The 21,425-nt window shown below is 35.6% G+C and overlaps 1 protein-coding gene across 1 annotated transcript in view; it reads right to left on the reverse strand.

Annotated features, from left to right (window-relative positions):
• Window positions 1-19,640: 19,640 nt before the first annotated feature.
• The window catches only part of LOC145295897 (PI-actitoxin-Avd5a-like), an 85,777-nt gene continuing 83,992 nt past the window's right edge, over window positions 19,641-21,425 (reverse strand). The window contains exon 3 of the mRNA XM_080141659.1: window positions 19,641-20,004. Within this exon, the coding sequence (XP_079997785.1) occupies window positions 19,956-20,004 (49 nt within the window). The 3' untranslated portion in view covers window positions 19,641-19,955. The remainder of the gene's footprint in view (window positions 20,005-21,425) is intronic.

Here is a 21,425-nt window from a genome sequence, read left to right on the forward strand (position 1 = left end):
GAAAAGAAAACAGGCCCACAGCAATCTGAAGCGAGAGCTTCGCAAAGGTTTAATTGATGGTCTTAACCATGACACACAGAGCTGGAAATGCGAGAAATGTGAACAAGTGTTTTTGTCAAAAGCTGGCTACGTCAACCACCTTAAGTCGCACAAAACTTCTGTTCAGGTCAACTTTGCAACTATTAGTCCGAACCAAGTCTACTACTGGTTTGAGGAGACATGTGATTGTTCATAGGAATACCCTTCAACCTCCAGAGGAAGTCAACTCGATGGAAATTGCACAATTTGTATGTCAGATCAGCTTCAGATGTGCAAATCTGCGGCGGTAGTACGGCATGGACGACAAGATTGGGAGAACTCAATGTGACGGCGATCGACTGGAAAGATGCAGCAATCATATATATATATATATATATATATATATATATATATATATATATATATGTTATTTTTTCTTTTGATGTTAATGCTTGACCTACGAAGACATGTTTGCTGCAATTAAAACATGAACCAATAACTACTACGTTACGCATGCATATTCGTAATGCCGTTGTTCGACCTTCACCTGATAAATTTCATTTTTTTTTATTTTTATACTTTTGTACCGATTTTCTCAGGCTACAACCCAAATATAAAGTTTGCATGGATTCGAATTCCCTATATATTCAATTTCATGTCTGTAAACCAAAAACTGACAGAGGAGTTTTATAGACAAAATTTTTAAACAACTTGCGTAATATTTGTGTAAAAAGAGTATAGTAAACACAAACTTCTTTATATATATATATATATATATATATATACGAGCAAACAGTTAATAAAACATGTTAAAAACACATTGAAAAAGACTTAAAAACATATTTAATCTGATAAGTGGATAGTCCTTAATCCGCGGAGTTTCGAAGAAATACTTTCCTTCTCATTAGAGGGTAGGAATTAGCAAAATGCAGGATTGGATTTGGCATGTAAAAGTATTTGATGAAACAACGAGTAAGTCAAAGATCTTACTTGATAACAAAATAAGTGAAGCAGAGGGAATATGGTGAAGACAAAGGTGATTACACGTGAATGGATAGTCTGATGGAAGATAAATAATCCAGTCACGGTAAAATCCAAATATATAATTTCAAGAAAGTTAATTGAATTTCCATTTGCACAAGTAAAATCCAAGGAAATCCCGTAATTGGAAGATGGTCCAAAATAATCCAAAGGCAGAAATCCATGGAATAATTCACAAAAATGTGTACAAGAGAAAAAAGGGAAAAAAATCCAATAATATTAATAAAACAAAAATAAGATATGCTTTTCACTCTACTGCCGAGACATAAATATAAATAAGAAAGATCAGGGAAGAAGAAGAAAAAGATTAAATAATGATAGAATTAAATATAAAATAGAAAAACAAATGTCAAAATAACCCAGACTGGAAATGTTAAAAGGCGCGAAAAAATATATAGGGCAAAATAATATAGGTCAACTGAAATGTACGGGTCATCACTTAAAAAAACGTCAGCAAAAGTTGTAAGAAGACACTAAATGGAAAATAAATAAATAAATTAATAAATAAATAGAAAATAATGAATAAACAATAAATAAATAAATACAAAATAAAATATAACATATAAAAAATAAGAATTATTTAAGGGGAGAGGATGGCCGGTATCTGCAAATTCAGGAAAAAGCAAGAAAGAAAGTAAGTAAATGCATATAGTAAAATATAAGTAAATATACATACAATATATGAAAGTGTGGGCAGATTGATATATTAGATAGATAGGAAAGTTCAAATAATAAAGCAGAAATTGCAGATAAAAAACCGGCCATGCAAAGAATAAATCAAGATTTAAAATAAAGGATTATTAAACTATAAAGTATTAAGAAGTATGTAGAAAAAACGATAAAGTTAAAGAAAAGAAATTATATATCTATATAAAAGGTAAAAGCAATAACTATGCAATTTCAAAATTGCCATAATTAAATTTGGACTTATGTTTACAGAAAGAGATCAGTTCATTTTTAGAATTTATTATATTGTTACTTTGAGGGGAAGTAATTATAGTTATAGCTTCGGTTGTGCAGAGGCGACATGACTTAGAGCCTGGAGTATAAGACTTAACTTTTTTATGATAGTCCATTTGATTGAGAAGGGGGTATTTTTAGAGTTAAGTTTTTTAATTAAAGTGGTTAGAGAAGTTCTTTGGTTATTATTAGAATTATGGTTGTTAAAAGAAGAAATGTGGTGTGATATTCTTTTCTTAATTAATGTTGAAGTAGCGCCAATATATGTATGTACTTTATTAAAAGCTCGAGGTCTGGTATTAATATTAATTTGCTGATTTGTATTAGTTAAATGGTTTGAATTTTGTTCATAGTGTTCAACAAATGGTGGGACAATGTCTGTATGAGGACTATTTTGGAGGGGATAATGAGGTTTGTTAGTGTTAGGATGGCTGTTAGAAGAAATATTATTATTTTTATTATTATTATTATTATTATTATTATTATTATTATTATTATTATTATTATTATTATTAGTTGCATTATTGTAGATGGAGGGCTGCTCGAATGGTGTATAGGAAGAAGGATAACTTGAAGACGAAATATTAGTGTCTGTTATGGGAAGATTGCGTGGGAGCTCAGTAATTGTGCAAGAATATATAACATCTTTATGGATGCAATCATTATTGAGTGGACAAAGATGTTTGTTATTACAATTACAGTTAGTTTTGCGTTTAATTGGGAAATGGATTTTTTGGGCTGATTTAATTTTTTTCTTATTAGATGTTAAGCTTCTTTGTGCTAAATTAGGCATTATTGAATAAGAAATCCTGATTGAATTTTTATTGAAAATAGAACTATATCTGTGTGGGTATTTGAAAGAGTTTTGTACAATGTTGAAGAATTCCTTAGGTATATTAGTTTTGATCTAAATGGAAGATTAAACCAAATATTTTTCTTTCTTCTGATGCGACTGGGTGGGTTAGAGGCATTGGATTTTTATTTTTTATTTTATTATATATATATATAGAGAGAGAGAAAGAGGTTTGTGTTTACTATAAACTTTTTTACACAAATATTACGCAAGTATAAATCATGTAGAATATTTGCATTAATATAATCACACGTAATAGTTAACTAAAGATGATCATCCCATAAAAAACTAAAAACTAATAGGGAATTAATTAAAATGAATGTTTAAAAGAATATGCAAATTATCTAGATCTTTGCAGATGAATGCAATTCCACAGCTTATATATAACAATTTCGTATCTTTAAAAAAAATAAATAAAAAAGAGTTTTTAATATGAATATCAATACACAAAAAAAACATGTTTATAAGAGATATATCTTTAAACTCTTAAGCTAAACCTGTGCTATTGGTCTCATACATTCTGGCACTAAATAAATGGGAAGTCCTGGTCGATTACTTTCCTATAGCCTGTGACTCGAACAAATTACTGGTTTGCAAACCTAAACTCCTTAAGCAGTAGATAGGCTCTGCCTATCGCCCGGCTTTCATACTCCTTCTTTGCTTATTAGTCAGACGCAGAGGTACGATCATAGGGACGACAGAAACACCCAATCTTTAACCTTGTTTTGAGAATGAACGCCGTTCCGCACTCCCGCCACATTCCCATCCCCTAAAACTGTGCATCGTGGGCGTCTTTAAGCGCCATATATGCCAATACAATTGGATTGAGCTGACTTTTGTCTGGCGGATTGAGGATACCCGTTTGACAGTCTGTCTGGTTGTTGTATTCTGACTGACAGTACAGCAGCTCTAACCCTTTGGTAGCGCTTAGAGCGGTTGCTCCATCATCAGTTGTATAATATCGAGATGGCTTTTGCCAATGGAATGGGGCCTTGCACCCATCTTTGGTGGGTTTCCCGAGGTCATAATCCTGTAGACGAATAGTCAGTTGATGGTCTACTTGTGTTTTCTGTTTGGTATTCTACACAACCATTTTGTCCTGCACCTCTCATCCTAAAACTAAAACTTTAAATAAAATGACAGTTCAATCAAACATTACAGTCAAACAAGGCGTAAACTCAAACAAAACTAATGTGCCTTCTCTCTTGCAAAACTTCCCGGGTGTCTTGGTGTTAAGTGAAACTAATCTACACACCTCCATCCTCTCTAACCATTTTCACTTGTCTGTTTATCTACCACTTTGCCGTAAGAACTCAGGCAGACATATGCACGGACTTGGAGTCTATATTCGAAACACCCTTCCCTTCACTAGAGAATCAAAACTAGAATCAGACGAGCAGGCCTTCATGTGCTTTAGACTTAACACGCAACATAGCGTTAGCTACTTATATTTCCTCTACCGCTCTCCCTCGATCCAGGACTATATCCTAATCAACCAAGTCACTGACAGCATAGATACAGCACTCTCCCTTGATACTAGCGCGCAAGTACATGGATTTGGTGAGTTCAATGTCCACCACAGTAATTGGCTGGGCTTCTCTACGTACACAGACGCAGTTGATAGTATAACACGTAGATTCTCTATATCTCATTATTTATCACAGACAGTTACTGTAATACCACTGATAAAAACACCGAGATATTATGAAACGGCTGACTAGAAAGCCATCAAAGATATTATTAGAGATGTTCCTGTTCAAACAGACAGAAGTATATAGAAGCTAGAAGTAATTGTAAGAGAGAAATAGCGACAGCTAAGACACAATACACTGAAACTACCAGAAAACGCATTGAAGCACAGAAATTAGAAGCCCGTGATTTTTGGAAAGTCTACAACAGTGTAGTAGATAATTGGGCAGTCAACGATCCCTCCACTATCAAACAATCATGAGGTTGTTTGCACGGTAACCGAGGAGGCTAACATGCTTGCCAGTCGGTTTGCCTCAAACTCAATATTGGACCAAGCAAACCATTCCCTCCCTGACTTTCCTCTGTGAACAGACACCACACTAAAGTATTTGAAAATCACCCCTTCTCGGGTGCATAGTATCATAAATAACCTATACACCTCGAAAGCATCTGGACCCGGCTGTGCAATCAAAAAAATGCTGCACTGAGGTTGCTCCAGTTCTCTCCAAACTTTTCAACAAATGCCTTAATGAATCTTGGTTTCCTGACTGCTGGAAAACTGTTTCTGTGGTCCCAGTTTACAAGAATTCTGGTGAAAGAACTGATCCATTAAATTATCGCCCTATTAGCCTTCTCCCGCTTTTCGCCAAAATATTTAAGTCCATAATTAATCAAGCTCTAGTCCATCACCAACAGCTGCTAAACTTCTGACCGACAATCAATATGGATTTAGCCAAGTCCGTTCCACAGCAGATATCGTCTATAGTCTCTGAACGTATATATCATTCACTGGGCAAAGCAGAGGAGGACAGAGCGTTAGCCCTGGATATATCTAAGGCTTTTGACAGTGTATAGCGCGGGGGTCTTCTCAGGAAAATCAGATCATATGGTATCACTGGAAGAATACATATCGTAATTAAATCCTTCTTAAGTAAAGAGCGCAGGTTGTCCTTGACGGTCGTACATCTAAACAATATGATATAAATACGGGATTACCTCAGGGGTCCATCCTTGGACCTTTATTATTCCTAATATTTATAAATGACCTCCCTGACAAAATTGTCTCTGAGATGGGTATATTTGCTGATGACATCACGCTTTATAACAGGCATGAGGGGAAAACTAATGAACACATATCTAAGCAAACCGCAGAAACACTAGAGGATAGCCTCCAATCTGTAGTGGAATGGGGGACAAAATGGATGGTCACATTCAATGTTGCCAAGACTAAACTTGTTTCTTCAATAATTACAAGAAGCCTTCTCTACCACCAATAGCAATGGCCAAAAACACATTATCTGAAAATACTTCTTTTAAACTCCTCGACCTAACGTTCACAGGGAACATGAGTAGAAATAGATACATTGAGAGCATTGTCAAGGCTGCTACGAAGAAGGTGGACTCTCTCTACCGTGCTAAAAAACTACTTACGCCTGAAAGTATCCTGTAACTCTATAAGGCCAGCATTCGCCAATGTATGGAGTACTGTTGTCACATTTAGGCTGGTGCATCTACTACTAGTCTCTCACTCCTGTAGAGGGTTCAAAAGAGAGTTGCCAACCTAATAGGTCCTGAACTGTCATCTAAGCTTCAGCCTCTGTCCCATCGACGAGATGTTTCATCTCTCTGCCTGTTCTACAAGTACTTTAATGGTGAATGCTCTGACAAACTACAAACACTTGTACCCTCTAGATGTAAATATCCCAGACAAACCCGACAAGCAGCTAAATCCCACCCCTACACAGTAGAAATCCCTAGGTGTAAGAAAGTCTTCTACTCCAATAGTTTCTTCCCCAGAACTGCTAGACTTTGGAACTCCCTGCCGGGATCCTACCTTCCCAACTGCACTGACATGCAGACGTTCAAGTGTAATGTGAACAGACATCTTGCTGCCCACTTCCTTTCATAATATCCGTCCAACTTATGTCCCCGATAGTGGCCCCCCTACTTCAAAAGGCACTGTGCCTTGTTTGGGTTAAACATTGAATTTTTAAAAAATTATGACAGTATATATCGTGGTTACGAGGAGCCCTGTGGCCACGAAAATCCCTTTCATTGTGACCAGCTCTGTCAATCATCTTACGTCCACATTATGTTTGAAATTCCGCAGAATTGTGGTATGTTGACATTGCTAATCTGAGACGTCTCTTGAGGTAAGTGTCTGTTGACATTACTTTTCTGTTTATCGTTGCCCAGATTTTAGGAACGAAACTGAACGTAACAGCTTGTTGAAAAGACATAGTTGAACAAGAAACTGAACTGAACTGGATATTTGTGTCTTACAATGTATAATTTATTCTTAAAAATCCATTTCATCAACGAGACGCTGATACATGATTTACCTGCAACACATGCACCCACAATAGACACGCATCTCTCCTCTCTTGTAACAGGCTGCAAACTGAATGACCTCTCTCGCTAAGCGAAGAAAAGGCTGTCCGTCAAAAATGCACCTCTTTGTCCCCATGTCCTTTCAGGCACAATGCGGGAAAAATATCAATACGTCAAGCGCAAATGTTCACCTGTGCTAACTTTAACGAAATTAATGACAACTCGGTTATTTTGATTGGGAGCGCCAGTAAGCCAAATCTTTAATAAATTCTGAAAATGATGCTTAGGCGATATTCGATATCGAAAACAAAGAATCGAATTTTAATTGATTAGTTAATCAATAAAGTATAAGTTCAATCAAAGCCCATCGATCATTAAAGTTTCTTACTTGATAGAAATAAACTTCAATCTGTGTCTGATAAGTTTCACTCTAGGCTTGACTTGTCCACCAAATATGGCGTTCTCTCTCTTTCTCTCTCTCTCTCTCTCTCTCTCTCTCTCTCTTTCACATAACTTTGTCCTTTTCTTTCTTTCCACCATTTCATTTTATGTATTTTTAAACGTTATTCGCCGTCGTTTTCTCTCTTGAAAATAACTCGGCCGAGAGATACCTTTAACTTTATCGGTTTTACTCGAATAATCTTTTGGCTATTAAATATCGAAAACGTTTTTATTATTTATTTTTTTATTTTATTTTATTTTATTTTTATTTTTTTGTCCGCCCTTTTCTATGTGATCGTGTCCCTGATTCGGTATGACTCTCTTTATTCTCTTTAAAACATTAATAAAAATGTTGTACCACAAAAATATTTTAAAATATTTAGGGTAGGTGCATAACGTCAGTCATAGATATGTTAAACGAAATTATTCGATTTAGGGGCAAGATTAGATCAATAAAGCAAAAATAAAATTTCTAAAGTCCTGTTTGGACAATTATGTCGGCCCTGGTTACATTTCTAGGCGCATTGCCAAAATAAAAGCCAGCAATGCTCTCAATTTGGAACGGGTCTTTATCAAGGACGAAGGCATGAACTTTGGCCGCATCTTTAATTTAATTGCTGTTAGATATTTCCGTCTATGGTCGATTGCGTGATCCAGCATTTCTTTTATTGGTAGAGTAGGTTTCTCCCTCTCTCTCCCTCTCTCTCTCTCTCTCTCTCTCTCGCTCTCTCTCTCTCTCTCTCTCTCATATATATATATATATATATATATATATATATATATATATATATATATATATATATGGTTGACTATTTTAAAAAACTGATCACATATAATGATAGAAGATGTATCGAGACACAGGAATGGGTATGTTAGATCTGGCAGAACGGTGGTTCATTAAAATTGTGGGGTCTGCGTTCGCGCCCGGTCCACAAAGTATGGAAATAAAAAAATTAAAAATTAAAAAAAAAACGTTTAAATGTGTTTTTGATACAGATGTACATAATAATACTTTGATAAGTATGTTTTAACTTAAATAGGGATGGTATAATAAAATTGTGGGGTCTGCGTTCGCACCTGGCCTCCATAGAATTGAAATAGGCATAAACGTTAATAAAGACTTTTCATATCCATCTGCGTAAGTATACTTTGATAATTATGTTTCAGTTTGAAGAAATATGGTATCATAAAATGATGGGGTGTTCGTTCGCACCTGACCTCCATAGAATGGAAATATGTCACAAAGTTTAACAAGGTTTTTTAATATAGATCCAGAGAATATTGTGATAAGTGTTTCAGTATGAACTGGTATGGTATAATAAATTATGGTGTTTATCTATTTTATTTTTACTTTCATCATATTTTGCTTTGGTTTTGATACCCCCAAATTCAACCCAAATTTACAACCCTTCGTTTTCATAACCTATGATACTTTCATAAATCAGAGTCCATTTTTTGTAGGCTGTTTTTGAACCCAGTCAACGACGGGTACTTTTGCTAATATATATATATATATATATATATATATATATATATATATATATATATATATATATATAAGAGAACAATAGGAATGGGAAATGAAGTCACAAAAACTATATATTGGTAAATATAGATTGGTTCATTTATTCAATAAGGGAATACAAAAAATAGTTGGGGGATAGAAGGGACTTTTTATGCCAAGGCATTTCGAAGCCTAATGCTTCTCACCAGGAGAGTAGAGAAGATGCTAGGTAATGGGGATGCCGCGTCTAGCGTGGAATTCATTAGGAACGAAATAGATCAATTAAAATTATATGATGATGTTAAAACTCCTCCCCCTCACATCATCTATAATTTTAATTGATCTATTTCGTTCCTAATGAATCCCACGCTATACGCCGCATCCCCACTATGTTACCTAGCATCTTCTCTACTCTCCTGATGAGAAGCATTAGGCTTCGAAATGCCTTGGCATAAACAGTCACTTCTATCCCCCAATTAATTGTTTGTATTCCCTTATTGAATAAATGAACCAATCTATATTTACCAATATATAGGTTTTGTGACATTTCTATTGTTCTCCTATATAAGCTCCAATGATACTTGGTGAGCTTTATATTGTCCCGATTAGTATCCTCTTATAGAATTGAGACCACTCTTTTCGTCTAACGCCCTAAGCTATATATATATATATATATATATATATATATATATATATATATATACTTGCAGAGAGACCTGACGTTGCCGAGGAATTAATCACGATCAACTAATAATGTTTCACACTCCCATATTTCATTGTCATTGAAATCGGTAAAGTCACTCAATTTTCAATCCTCCCCATAGTTACTCAGTTCACAATACATTGTAGCTTACATTGCACTGTAGAGAACCTACTGTTGATTTTATAAAATTATTTTTATATAATGGCTTGAATTAAAGTTTAAAGTGCAAAAGTCAAACACCATGATTAAATCGTTCTTTAAACAGAAACATTCATTTGGAACGCATCCATGTAATATCAAAGCGTCTACTGTTGATTTTATTTGCCGAGCCTTTCTGCTTGTGCAGTATTAAAACTTCTTGGTGAGCTTTATATTGTCCCGATAAGTCTCCTCTTATAGAATTGAGTTCACTCTTTTCTTCTAACACACTAAGCTATATATATATATATATATATATATATATATATATATGGATAAAAATATCAATACGAAAAATATATAAATGTTAATATCTTTTATGTATTTATTTCCAATGTGTGGACTTGTAGGAATACAAAAAGTCTTTTGAAATGAAAAACGAAAATGTTTCTTTTAAAAGCAGATATTTTCAACCGATCCTTCGGTCTTCTTCAGTGTGAATGATGGAAACATGAGTGTAGGGCGGGCAGGGTTAGCAGCAGGAGAGGCACGAGTATAACCAATGAGGTTAAGATCCATCTGAATATGACCCTTCCAATATTTTTGATTTGAAATAGTCAGCAACTTGTGTGACCTTTATTAAAAACCAAGTCTTTCATAAAACATTGAATTAAGCACCTACGCACCCCACGAACACACTCACATACATACTTGTACACCCACACAGAATACGCACACACACGTTTATAGACGTACATACATATACACCTGGCGACTGATAAACAAATGTAGATGATTAGATAAGTGGAAACTTCTCACCAAAAGCTTGGAATCATAAATTTATTATGGTTCTAGGTACGAAACGAGGTGAAAGGACAAGCTGCTTGTCTGGATTGTCTACACGCACGCACACACACACACACACACACACACACACACATACACACATTTTATTTATTTTTTCAACGGCTTACTGTAGATTCTAGTGTCTTTCATTAATTCATGTATACACACATATAATTTTTTTTTTAAATAAATAAAGAAAATTCTTTTTTATGTTAATTTTTATTTACTTAATTTCTTCCTATTTTTGTTCAAACATATTAAAATATCAGTGTGAACCGCTTGGATTTCGGGCTGTTTTATGTAAACGTTTCTCTGTCCGTCTGTGTATCCATATGTCTCTCCCTTTCTTCTCCCACACACATGCACACTCGTATATACACATATGATGATTGCAACGTCTTGTCAGACGAGTGCCACTCCCTCAGACATTTAAAATCCATGACCCCAAATGTCTGATGGAGTATCTATACTCGGTTCAAATGTTGAGATCCAGCAACAAGCAAGAGCAAGATAGCCAGCAACAAATTAAACTGGAGACCAGCTTAATGCGGGTACTGGTCTTCCGCTTTATGATTTTTTAAATCAGAGATTTGCTTCTCCTAGAAAGGTTGCCTTCACCACGGCTTACGGGACCCCTCTCCACCCCAAATATATATATATACATATGTATACTCATGATGATTGCAACGTCTTGTCAGACGAGTGCCACTCCTTCAGACATTTAAAATCCATGAGCCCAAATGCCTGAGGGAGTATCAATACAAAGATGATGTTACAGAGTCTTAGCTTTGTACGACAGCTAAGTCTCTCTCTTTGCTTCTCCTATACACATATATACACACACACACACACATACACACACACACAAATATACACGGTGCTAGTTGGCCGTTGACCCAGAAAAAGGGTTCATATACTCATACATACATATATACATACATACATACATACATACATAAAATGACAGATATAAGAGAAAAGCATTGTTTTTAAACCAGAAGCCATCACAAAAATTGGAAGCTCGATAAGCCGGTTAGAGAAATCAGAGGTTAATAACATTTGATGTTGGAAATAAAACTGAAAGTTAGATACATTGCAATGCTTAAACAAGGAGTTAAATATTAGTAACAACAACAACAACAGCAATAATAATAATGATAATAATAATAACAATAACAATAATAATAATAATAATAATAATAATAATACTAACAATAATAATAATAATAACAATAATAATAATAATAATTATTATTATAATAATAAACACACGAACCATAAGTGCAGACCAGACAAACTGATACAGAGACAAAACATGAAGCGCTACATGGTACCAAGAATATTGAAACTGTATATCTATAAGTTTTCTAACCCCACCCCATCCCCATTACCACATCACTACACCCCCTCTTCTCCCAAAAAAGAGAGACCGAATAGCCAAGTAGTGAAGGAGAAAGGAAAGACCGAGGAGTGAGCACTGACCAGACCTCCACTGTATAAATGCGAAGAGAACTGAGACCTTGGGGAGGCTTATTGCCACTCAAATTCCAGTAAAGACCAATGGCCAGCAGCTGTTGCGATAATGCTAATTTATTTGCAAATGTTATTGAAAGAGGTGGAGAGTACTAGAAATTGTGGGAGACCACAAGCTGTATTCAATGAGATCTTTGATAACTTGTGTAAAAGCTCCTTCTAAGACAATAATAATAATAATAATAATAATAATAATAATAATAATAATAATAATAATAAACTAAATCTTGTATATCTTCAGAGAGGCGTATTATAGTATATAGAGTTTGTGAAGGGGAATGGGTAACGCACCCATATATACACCTGTGCATTTGTGTGCGCGTGTATGTGTGCTCGGAAAATGGAATTAAATATATGTTAAAAATTAAAATATGTGGAAACTAAGAACACAAAAAACAAAGCATTGCGAAAAAAGAACAAAATCCTACTCACTCTGCCCTGTGCCCCGTAGGAAAATGTCTTTGGTTCGTTTAGATTTTATAAAAAGAAGACTCATTTAGCGGTCCCAAATCTTTATTGAGAGTGGAGATGTGGGTGTTAAGTCTCAGAATGAGTTTCTTCATGTGTTGTCTTCTTTTTTTCTGTACCTGAAAGTTGGAGGCTGTAAGTATGAATTTCATGCTGTCTATGCTGTGGTCTGGGAGGGTGTAGTGCATTGCTATTGTGTGTTGCGTGGATTTGTCCCTAATTGTTTGTTTGTGGTTGTTGAACCGTAAGTAGAACTCTTGGTCTGCTTCCCTCACGTAGTTACCCTTTGTGCATCTGTTGCAATATATTAGATGAACTACATCAGGACTGTCGCAGGTGAGTGGGAGGAGTTTAAGTTGAATGTTTGTACCTGGAGGTGTGAATATGTCGTTAGTATTAATGTATTTGCACAATTTGCACCTAGGTTTGTTGCATGTTTTGTTCCTTTGTAGTGCAAAAGTGTTGTGTATTTTTGTGGATGTTAGTAGTGACCGTAGATTCGTGGGCTGGCTTCTTGCACTGAGTGAAAGCGTGTTGTATACTGTGTTAAGGGTGGGGTCATATTGCAGTTGTCTGAATATCTGTTAGAGGGGTTTGTGAAGTTTGTCGATGTTGTTATTGTAGTCAAATATCATTGGGATTTTTGAGGATGATATGTTGCGTTTGTATGTAAATAAATTAAGCCTGCTTATATTTTCTGTTTTCCTAGTCACTTTGTGCATGTGTGTGAGTTTCTTCCTCATAGGTTCCGAAACAGCTGAGCCTATCTTTTGCAAATTTCACAAAAATCTCATTTATATGTCTGGCAGTTTTCTTACGGTGTTTTGTACAGAAATTCATCTGATAAGTATCGAAAATCGAAAAGTTTCAATCTTAAAAATAGTCTTTTTCTCTCATAGATAAAAAAAAAAAGAATAATTTTTGCCGGGGAATATTTTATTTTACACCGGCAATGGAGATAATAAACTTTCAGCAAATCATTCTTTCTTTTAAAAAAGTTTATTATAGTATGGAGATATAGCGTAGTGGTAACGCATTCGACTACTGATCAAATAATCCCCTGTTCAAGCACGGGTGTACCTCACCGTTCTATTTATTTTTTTCTAATTAATGAGTTCAATTTATGATAAAAGAAGAGATTCTATTTAAAATTGCAGCAAATCATTTCTTCATTTGAATATTTTAAAATTAAACATTAATCAAAAGTGACTTTTCAGCATATTCATCGTCAAGCCCAAATATCAGCTGACGTGATATTGTAAACAAACACAGACGGAATTTGATGAACGACATTTATTATCATTTTTTTACTTTTGCGAATTAGTCCACCAGACAAATTATAATATTCAATACAGGATTGATTCTATAATAATACATACGAAATCTGCATAAATTAAAATATCATGTTTAAGCGTATTGTACGGCCGGGAAAAACCGGACTGCCAGCTAGTGTGTCCACCAACACTTACTCATGGCTATCTAACAGTCTTTGCTTTATCGCCGTTCAGTAGTGGAAGACATCAGTAGCAGCTTTTGATGGACAAGTTAGCCCTAGATTGAGTATTGTTGGATTGCAATACGAATTGTGAATTTCATTAATTTCATGGGCGATATTTTCAACGGGCCATTCTGTACTAAAAGTAGAAAATGAAAAGAAAAAAACGGGATCAACAGCAAAGTATCATTCAGCAAAAACAATTTTTTTTTACATAGGAGTAACCACTTATCAAGGCCCAGAGGCCACTCGAGGATAAGTGTTAAAGAGTGTACAGTATCAGAATCATAGTAATCGTTAGTAGTGGAGGTTCGGTAAATTTGTTAACTTAAGTGGAACGGCTCATCAAGAACTTGTTTGCATTGGATTTGAAGACGGCCATATTGTAGTCAGCTGGAAATGAGGCAAACGAAAGACAGTTCCACAGAGGTGCCGTTCTAAGAAAGAAGCTTTGTTCGTGGAATCTACATTTAGGTTTAGGCACAGATAAAGAGTAGGGGAATTTATTAATAATGTTTTCAGTTAAACAAGTGTTTCTCGTGAAAGTTTGGCGAGGGGGGAACCATAGATTAGAGCTCAGACGAGCACTCGTCATGAAAATATTGTTATAAAGCAGAGACAGACTCGCAACGTCTCTTCTGTGAGAAAGAGGTTGCAGGGAAGAGAAAAGGGCATCCCCTACTAGACAACAAAGTCTATTTTGAACTCTATCAAGGCAGGATAAGATTTTCCTAGCAGCTCCTGCCCAGATGTGGCAACAGTACTCCATTCCTGGACGTATCTGACTCTTATATAGGTAGAGAATTGTATCAGCAGTGAGATATCTTCTGGATCGATGGAAGGATTCCACCATTTTTCCAGCGATTTTGGCAACGAATTTGATGTACGTGTTCCATTTCATGCGATCAAATGAGGACAGGCAAGATTCAATATGATGAAACAAGGAAGCCTTATTCCAAAATTTGTGGAGGAAGAATTAGATGATTACTTTGCACACTTCGAAAGAACCTCAACGGAATGCTGGACAATAGTTTTGCAAACAGCATTGAGTAACGAAGCTGAAAAAATGCATCAGCATTCCCAGCAGAGGACTGCATGGGGCAATGAAACTATAAAGACATGATCCTAAACAGATATGAACTAGCCCTACAACTGTATTATAATTAGGGCTAGGACAACAGCACATTCCTTTCATTGTTTTGACTCTCGAGTGTGTATCAGTTGATGTCATATGCTTTTATATAGAGTGATGTGGTTCTCGGTTGATTAACTATGACTGTGTTGAATATATAGTCGAGAGTCAAAATAATGAAAAGAATATGCTGTTGTCATGGGCCTAATTATAATAGACATTTTATATTATTATTTATTTTTATATTCATATTTTATATTTATATTTTATATTATTATTTATGTATTTTCTCTACCGCTCTCCCTCGACCCAAGACTGTTCCCTAATAAAAAAGTCTCTGACAGTATAGATATAGCACTTTCCCTCGATACTGGCAAGATCAACATACCATGTGTATATTAATAGGCGAAAGCTTTTCTTTTCTCCTTCCTTTCTTTATTCCGTCATCAAGCAGGATAGACAGAGGTGCCGTTCCTTTTGTAAGTCACATTTTGCACTATTTTCGACACATATTTCTCTGGTGTCATCATCACAAATAGAGCAGCTGGGTATAGGCCTCTTTATTCGTGTCTTCCTGCGGAATGGGGGAGCAGCAATTTCTTTCAGGAGAATGCCGATCATGCTGTGATAATAGTAGAAATCGCCCTAAATTCTCGACCTCAAAATGAAGACCCACTGCTCAAAACAACAAGATATTGCAAAAAGGCTGACTAGGATGCAATCAGGGATCTCATTAGAGATGCCCCATGGGGAAATATCTTTTCTCTTCCAGCTGAACAGTGCGCAAATGAGATCACTGAATGGTTCAAAACTGCAATTGAAGCACATGTTCCCAGAAAATTCAATAGCAAGCCCCACTTTCCCCAATGGTTTACTTCTACTTGTGCAGCTGCCATTGCTCAAAAGCAGCATGCATACCGCAGATTCAACCGACATAAGTCAATTCAAACAGACAGAAGTATATAGAAGCTAGAAGTAATTGTAAGAGAGAAATAGCGACAGCTAAGACACAATACACTGAAACCATCAGAAAACGCATCGAAGCGCCAAAATTAGGAACCTACAATTTGTAAAAAAATCTATAAATAAAAGTGCAGTTAATAATGGGCAGTCAACGATTCCCCCACTATCAAACAATCAGGAGGATGCTTGCCATCGGTTTTCCTCTAATTCCACATTGGACCCGGCACACCATTCCCTCCCTGACTTTCCTTTGCAGGCAGACGCCACACTAGATGATTTGAACATCACCCCTCTCAGGTACATCGTATCATAAAAAACCTAGATAACCAAAAAGCATGTGGACCCGATCTCATCCTGGCTATGCTTTAAAAAAAAAATACTCCGCTGAGGTTGCTCCAGTTCTCTCCAAACTTTATAACAAATGCCTTCTTTTTTTTTTTACATGGTAGTCACCACTTATCAAGGCCCAGAGGCCACTCGGCGATAAGGGTTATTGTGTGTATGGTAATCAATGGGATAATATCGTAGTAATCGTTAGTAATAGAGATCTGATAAAGTGTCTTACTAAAGGGGGCGGTTTATCAGGAATTTGTTTATGTTGGACTTCAAGACATCCAAGTTGTAGTCAGGTGGAAAACAGGCAACGAAAGATAGTTCCACAGGCATGCACTTCTAAGAAGCACAGATAAAGAGTGGGCGAAATTACTGGCAGTGGTTTCAGCTGGACGAGTGCTTTCAGTGAAAAATTGGCGAGGGGGGCAGAGATTGGAGCTCAGACGAGCACTTAACATGAAAATAACGATAAAGCAGAGACAGGCTTGGAACGTCTCTTCTGTGGGAGAGAGGTTGCAGGGAAGAGAAAAGGGCATCCCGCACTAAGCTATGAAATATATTTTGTACTCTGTTAAGGTAGAATAGGCTGTTTTTAGCAGTTTCTGCACAGATGTGGCAGCAGTACTCAGTCCTTGGCTTTTATATAGATAGAGAATTGCATCAGCAGTGATATATCTACCAGAGAAGGATCCCACCATTTTTCCAGCGACCTTGACAACAGATTTGGTGTACATGTTCCATTTCAGGTTGGGAATAAAGGTCAATCCCAGAAGTTTGTTAAAACATGGAGCCTCCCCAAGACGAGAGCTATCCATTTCAATTGATTCCAGATGGGGATCAGAGCGTTGATGATGTAAAGATAGAAGCTTGGTTTTAGATGCATCTAACGAGTCCAGCCACCTCTTTCTCCATTGTACCACGCACTCAAGATCAGAGGAGAGAGAATCGGAGAGAACTTTGTCATTTACGGCCTTTGATGTGTTGCCATAGATGGTCGTGTCATCAGCATAGATGTCGACGAATGATTTAAGTATGTGTTTTGGGAGATCATTCATGTAGATCAGGAAGAAAGTGGAGCCCAGGATGGACCCCTGAGGGACTCCAGCATTAATACTGTTGGCCTCTGATTTCTGCCCATCAATCACTACTCTTATGAGCCTATCAGAGAGAAATGATTTAATAATTGAGAAAACATTTCCAGTGATACCGTAGCTGGAAATCTTGTGAAGTAGGCCTTTATGTCATACCTTATCAAAGGCCTTTGATATATCAAGAGCAATTGCCCTAGAAAGGAAACCTTTGTCGAGAGATTCACTAATCCTATGAGAAATAACCGTTAGCACATCTGATGAAGATCTAGAAGAACGGAAACCATATTGCATGTCACTAAGAAGGTTATTTCTGCTGAGGTGGTTGATTACTTCTTTATTTATTATGGATTCCAGCAACTTACTCATGACACACAGGAGACTCGTTGGTCTGTACTGAAATGGAGATGACCTATCACCTGAATTCCTAAATACAGGGCATACTGATGAGGTTTTCCAGGGTGGTCAGAAGCAATTGTCCTTAAGACAACGCTTAAACAGTTTTGTAAGTATGGGGGCAAGTTTTGGTTGAAGCTTTTTCAGCACTATAATTGGAATGCCGTCAGGGTCAGCTGCTTTACTGGAATTAAGGTTCTTGATTAGCTTGGCGACATCACGCACAGATATTTGCATAGCGTGTTGTCTGTTATAGGAGAAAATACAGGGAGTTGATGGCCTTGGTCGCATAGGGTAGAATTAGCTGCAAAGTTCTTGGCAAATAGTTTGACCTTGTCTGATGCTGACGAGATGACCTCAGGTCCATTGATGATGGTTGGGATAGAACGCACGCTTCTGTTCAGGACCCTGTTTGCTATTTGCCAAAACTGGTGGGAACCAAGCCGCTGCTCAACTACTTTGGAGTTGACGGACTGAGCATATAGCTCTCTTGCATTTTTTATTACTCTTTTACAGTGGTTGCTGGCAGTCCTTAACGCAGCTTTAGTATCAGTACATCTATTACATTGGTAGCTATGGAAAAGTGATTTCTGTGCATGATGGCAGCAGCACATTCTGGGGAGAACCATGGCTGGGGAGAACAATTGATTTCTTTATCATTCCAAAGATTGCAGCGATTCCAAAATCAAATTGAAACCCAAGAAAAAGTGCAAGGAATTAAAATCGGAAACGATATTCGAGTATATTTCTTTTTTTTTTTTAAAGGGAATATGAAAATAATTCTGTATAAACCCTGTGTATTGCTTTATTTTTTTAATTTTGAAATTGCTATGAAACACAGAGAAGTGAAATTTGGTATACTGGAAGAGCATAACTTTATTTCCCTGATTTTTGTGGAATTTCGATAAATATTTTAAAAATTATGTTAATTTTTTAGTTTCTGGTAATTTTCATGTGTATTACTTTATTGCAAGTGTCTAAAAATGTATATTTTGGATAATAAAACAATATTCTAATTTCATATTTGTATTTATATGAAGTAAAGAACATATCCAGTAATAATATAAACCAAAAACAAGAACGAATTTCACATTATTTATTTAAGGAAATATTTATTTAGTTAAATGACGCTCATGCTTCGAAATACCTTTGAATTTACTCTTGTCAACTGATAGTGTCAATTTGACGAAAATTGGACACCTCCATTATAAACCTTCATCTTTATTATTGACCAGAGTTGGTCAATTGGGTTTATATTTGGAGAACAACGTGGCAATGTCATCAAATTTGCTCTACTAATGCCTAATGACTTACGGTAGGATGTTGTAGCCTTGACTGAGTGAGATGGCGCATTGTCGTGCATAAAAATCAATTTGCAGTGATGCGCCAATGAAAGGTCATCAAGCCATGGTGACAAATGCTCATTAAAATATAAAATATAAGACTGACTTGTCAGTTTAACACCTTCTGGCACTCCAAATGGTCCAATTATCATCATCACAATCATAATCAATTTATATCAGTTTTACATGTTGGTATATATTGAACGAATTTTAGAGATTGACTTTCAAATTTACCCATCTCTGACGCAGTATTTATTTATCTCTCTTTCTATCGAGTCCAGTCTTATTACTTTCTAATAATCCCACTGAATATTTCCTTATTGAATTATCAAGTAAAAAATTTAAAACAAAAACAAATAAAAATATTGGCAATTTGATCATTTTATTATTCGCAATATTGAAGTGTATTCATACTTCATCCGGATACGTAACTTTTTCATCTCATTATTTTTAATTCTAACGTCATAAAAAAAACGGCATCAACAGTGTTGGGTGAAATAATGAGACTGTAGGTTTAAAAAAAAAAATGGTGTCGTGTGTGTGAGAAAAAGATAATCATCATTTTCGTTTCTTCAGACGATAGAATTTGGTTTGCAATGGCTTTTCGTAATTCGATAACCGTCTCGCAAATGATCAAGCATCGTTGGCAGTTGAAAAAATTTCGGATTTTTTCTTTTCGCTTATTTCACACAAGCTCCAACTCTTAAGAACAATATCTCGTTATTCAACCTAAAAATAGAAGAAGAAAAAAACAAGTTTTAAAAATATATTCACATAGAAAAGGCAATCATTGTTAACCATTCATTCAATTAAATCATTAAAAGTTATAATGATTATTCACAAGTATTAATGACTTGGGATAATTAATTTCAATTAAATTACAGCCAAAAATATACCTTTAGTGTCTCTCCTTTATTTCTATTTTGTTTTGCTGCAATTCTAAAAACTTTGTGGCTTTCAAAGATTGCTCGTAAAATTTGATTGACATTTAAGTCGATTTGTGTCCAAGCGGACTAAAATCAATGCATGTCTTTTTTTTTAATATTTAGTTAATTATATTTAGTTTAATTGAAAAGAAATGTTTTTTTCAAATAAAAGCACTTTTCAGTATTTTTCATTTCTAACGCACATAAGTAAAACCGTTACAATATATACGAAAATCATATAGCGTTTTATTACAAGCTAGCCTGGGTGGCCGGCGTTGCCCGGGTGTTTGGAGGTGTGTGTTGAGCAAAAGAAAAAAAAAGTAGTAGTAGGCGGGCAGGCTCGAACCCGTGCCGCGAAAGAGGAAAAAACGTGAAAAAAAAAACGTGATGTCTTTGCCGCTGTGTCCATCGCCAAACCAGGAGTGACGTAGGTTTAAATTAAGGCTAGTCAATCGAAAAGAGGGAATGACTTTTAAAAATATCGGCGAAAACTTCCTGTATAAAAGTGCCTAGTTGAGGATGGAGGAATTAATGTTTTTAAGCAATTTTTCGATATTTGTCGTCCGAAGGCGCGAGCTTCAAAACGATACCATCCTCCTGAAAATCCGTCGCCTCTCTCGGAAATTTTAGGCAGACATACAAACATACATAAATATATACATTTAAACAGACGGGTGAGATATTTATATTATAGGATTATTATTATAGGATATTATAGGAGGCCCGAAGAATACGCCTGTGAAGTTTGGCAATTCTGACTTTATACATATAAATAACACTACAGGTGAAAACAGTAGTAGAATAATCCAAATAATACGAACTATTTTCGATAAGTTTTTTTTTTTTTAATATACTGTACACTTTTTGCAATCAGCTATTCAGTGCAAAGATAAGCCATATGTATTATTTATAATAAATAATAAGAGTACGTAGATTGATTGTAATTGTGTGCTAATAAGAATATATAGATTTTTATAAAATGAAATTAATTTTTAATGAATAAAATGAACTTCTCCCAGAACTGGAATAAACAAAAATCCATTAGGAAGGGAAAAATGTTGGTTATTAGCCTGTTTTTTATCGACGTGCTTTTTTGCTTGTTGAATATTCTAGTATGAAGAATAGTTTATATCCACCACAGCGACACCAATTGAAAATGTACATGGTCGACAAAAGTTCATCCCTACTCGATAAATCTGGGTCAACAATTCTTTCTTTTTCTTT

This window comes from Euprymna scolopes, chromosome 16, assembly GCF_053919585.1.
Source record: "Euprymna scolopes isolate OS-2025 chromosome 16, ASM5391958v1, whole genome shotgun sequence".
Classification (NCBI taxonomy): domain Eukaryota; kingdom Metazoa; phylum Mollusca; class Cephalopoda; order Sepiida; family Sepiolidae; genus Euprymna; species Euprymna scolopes.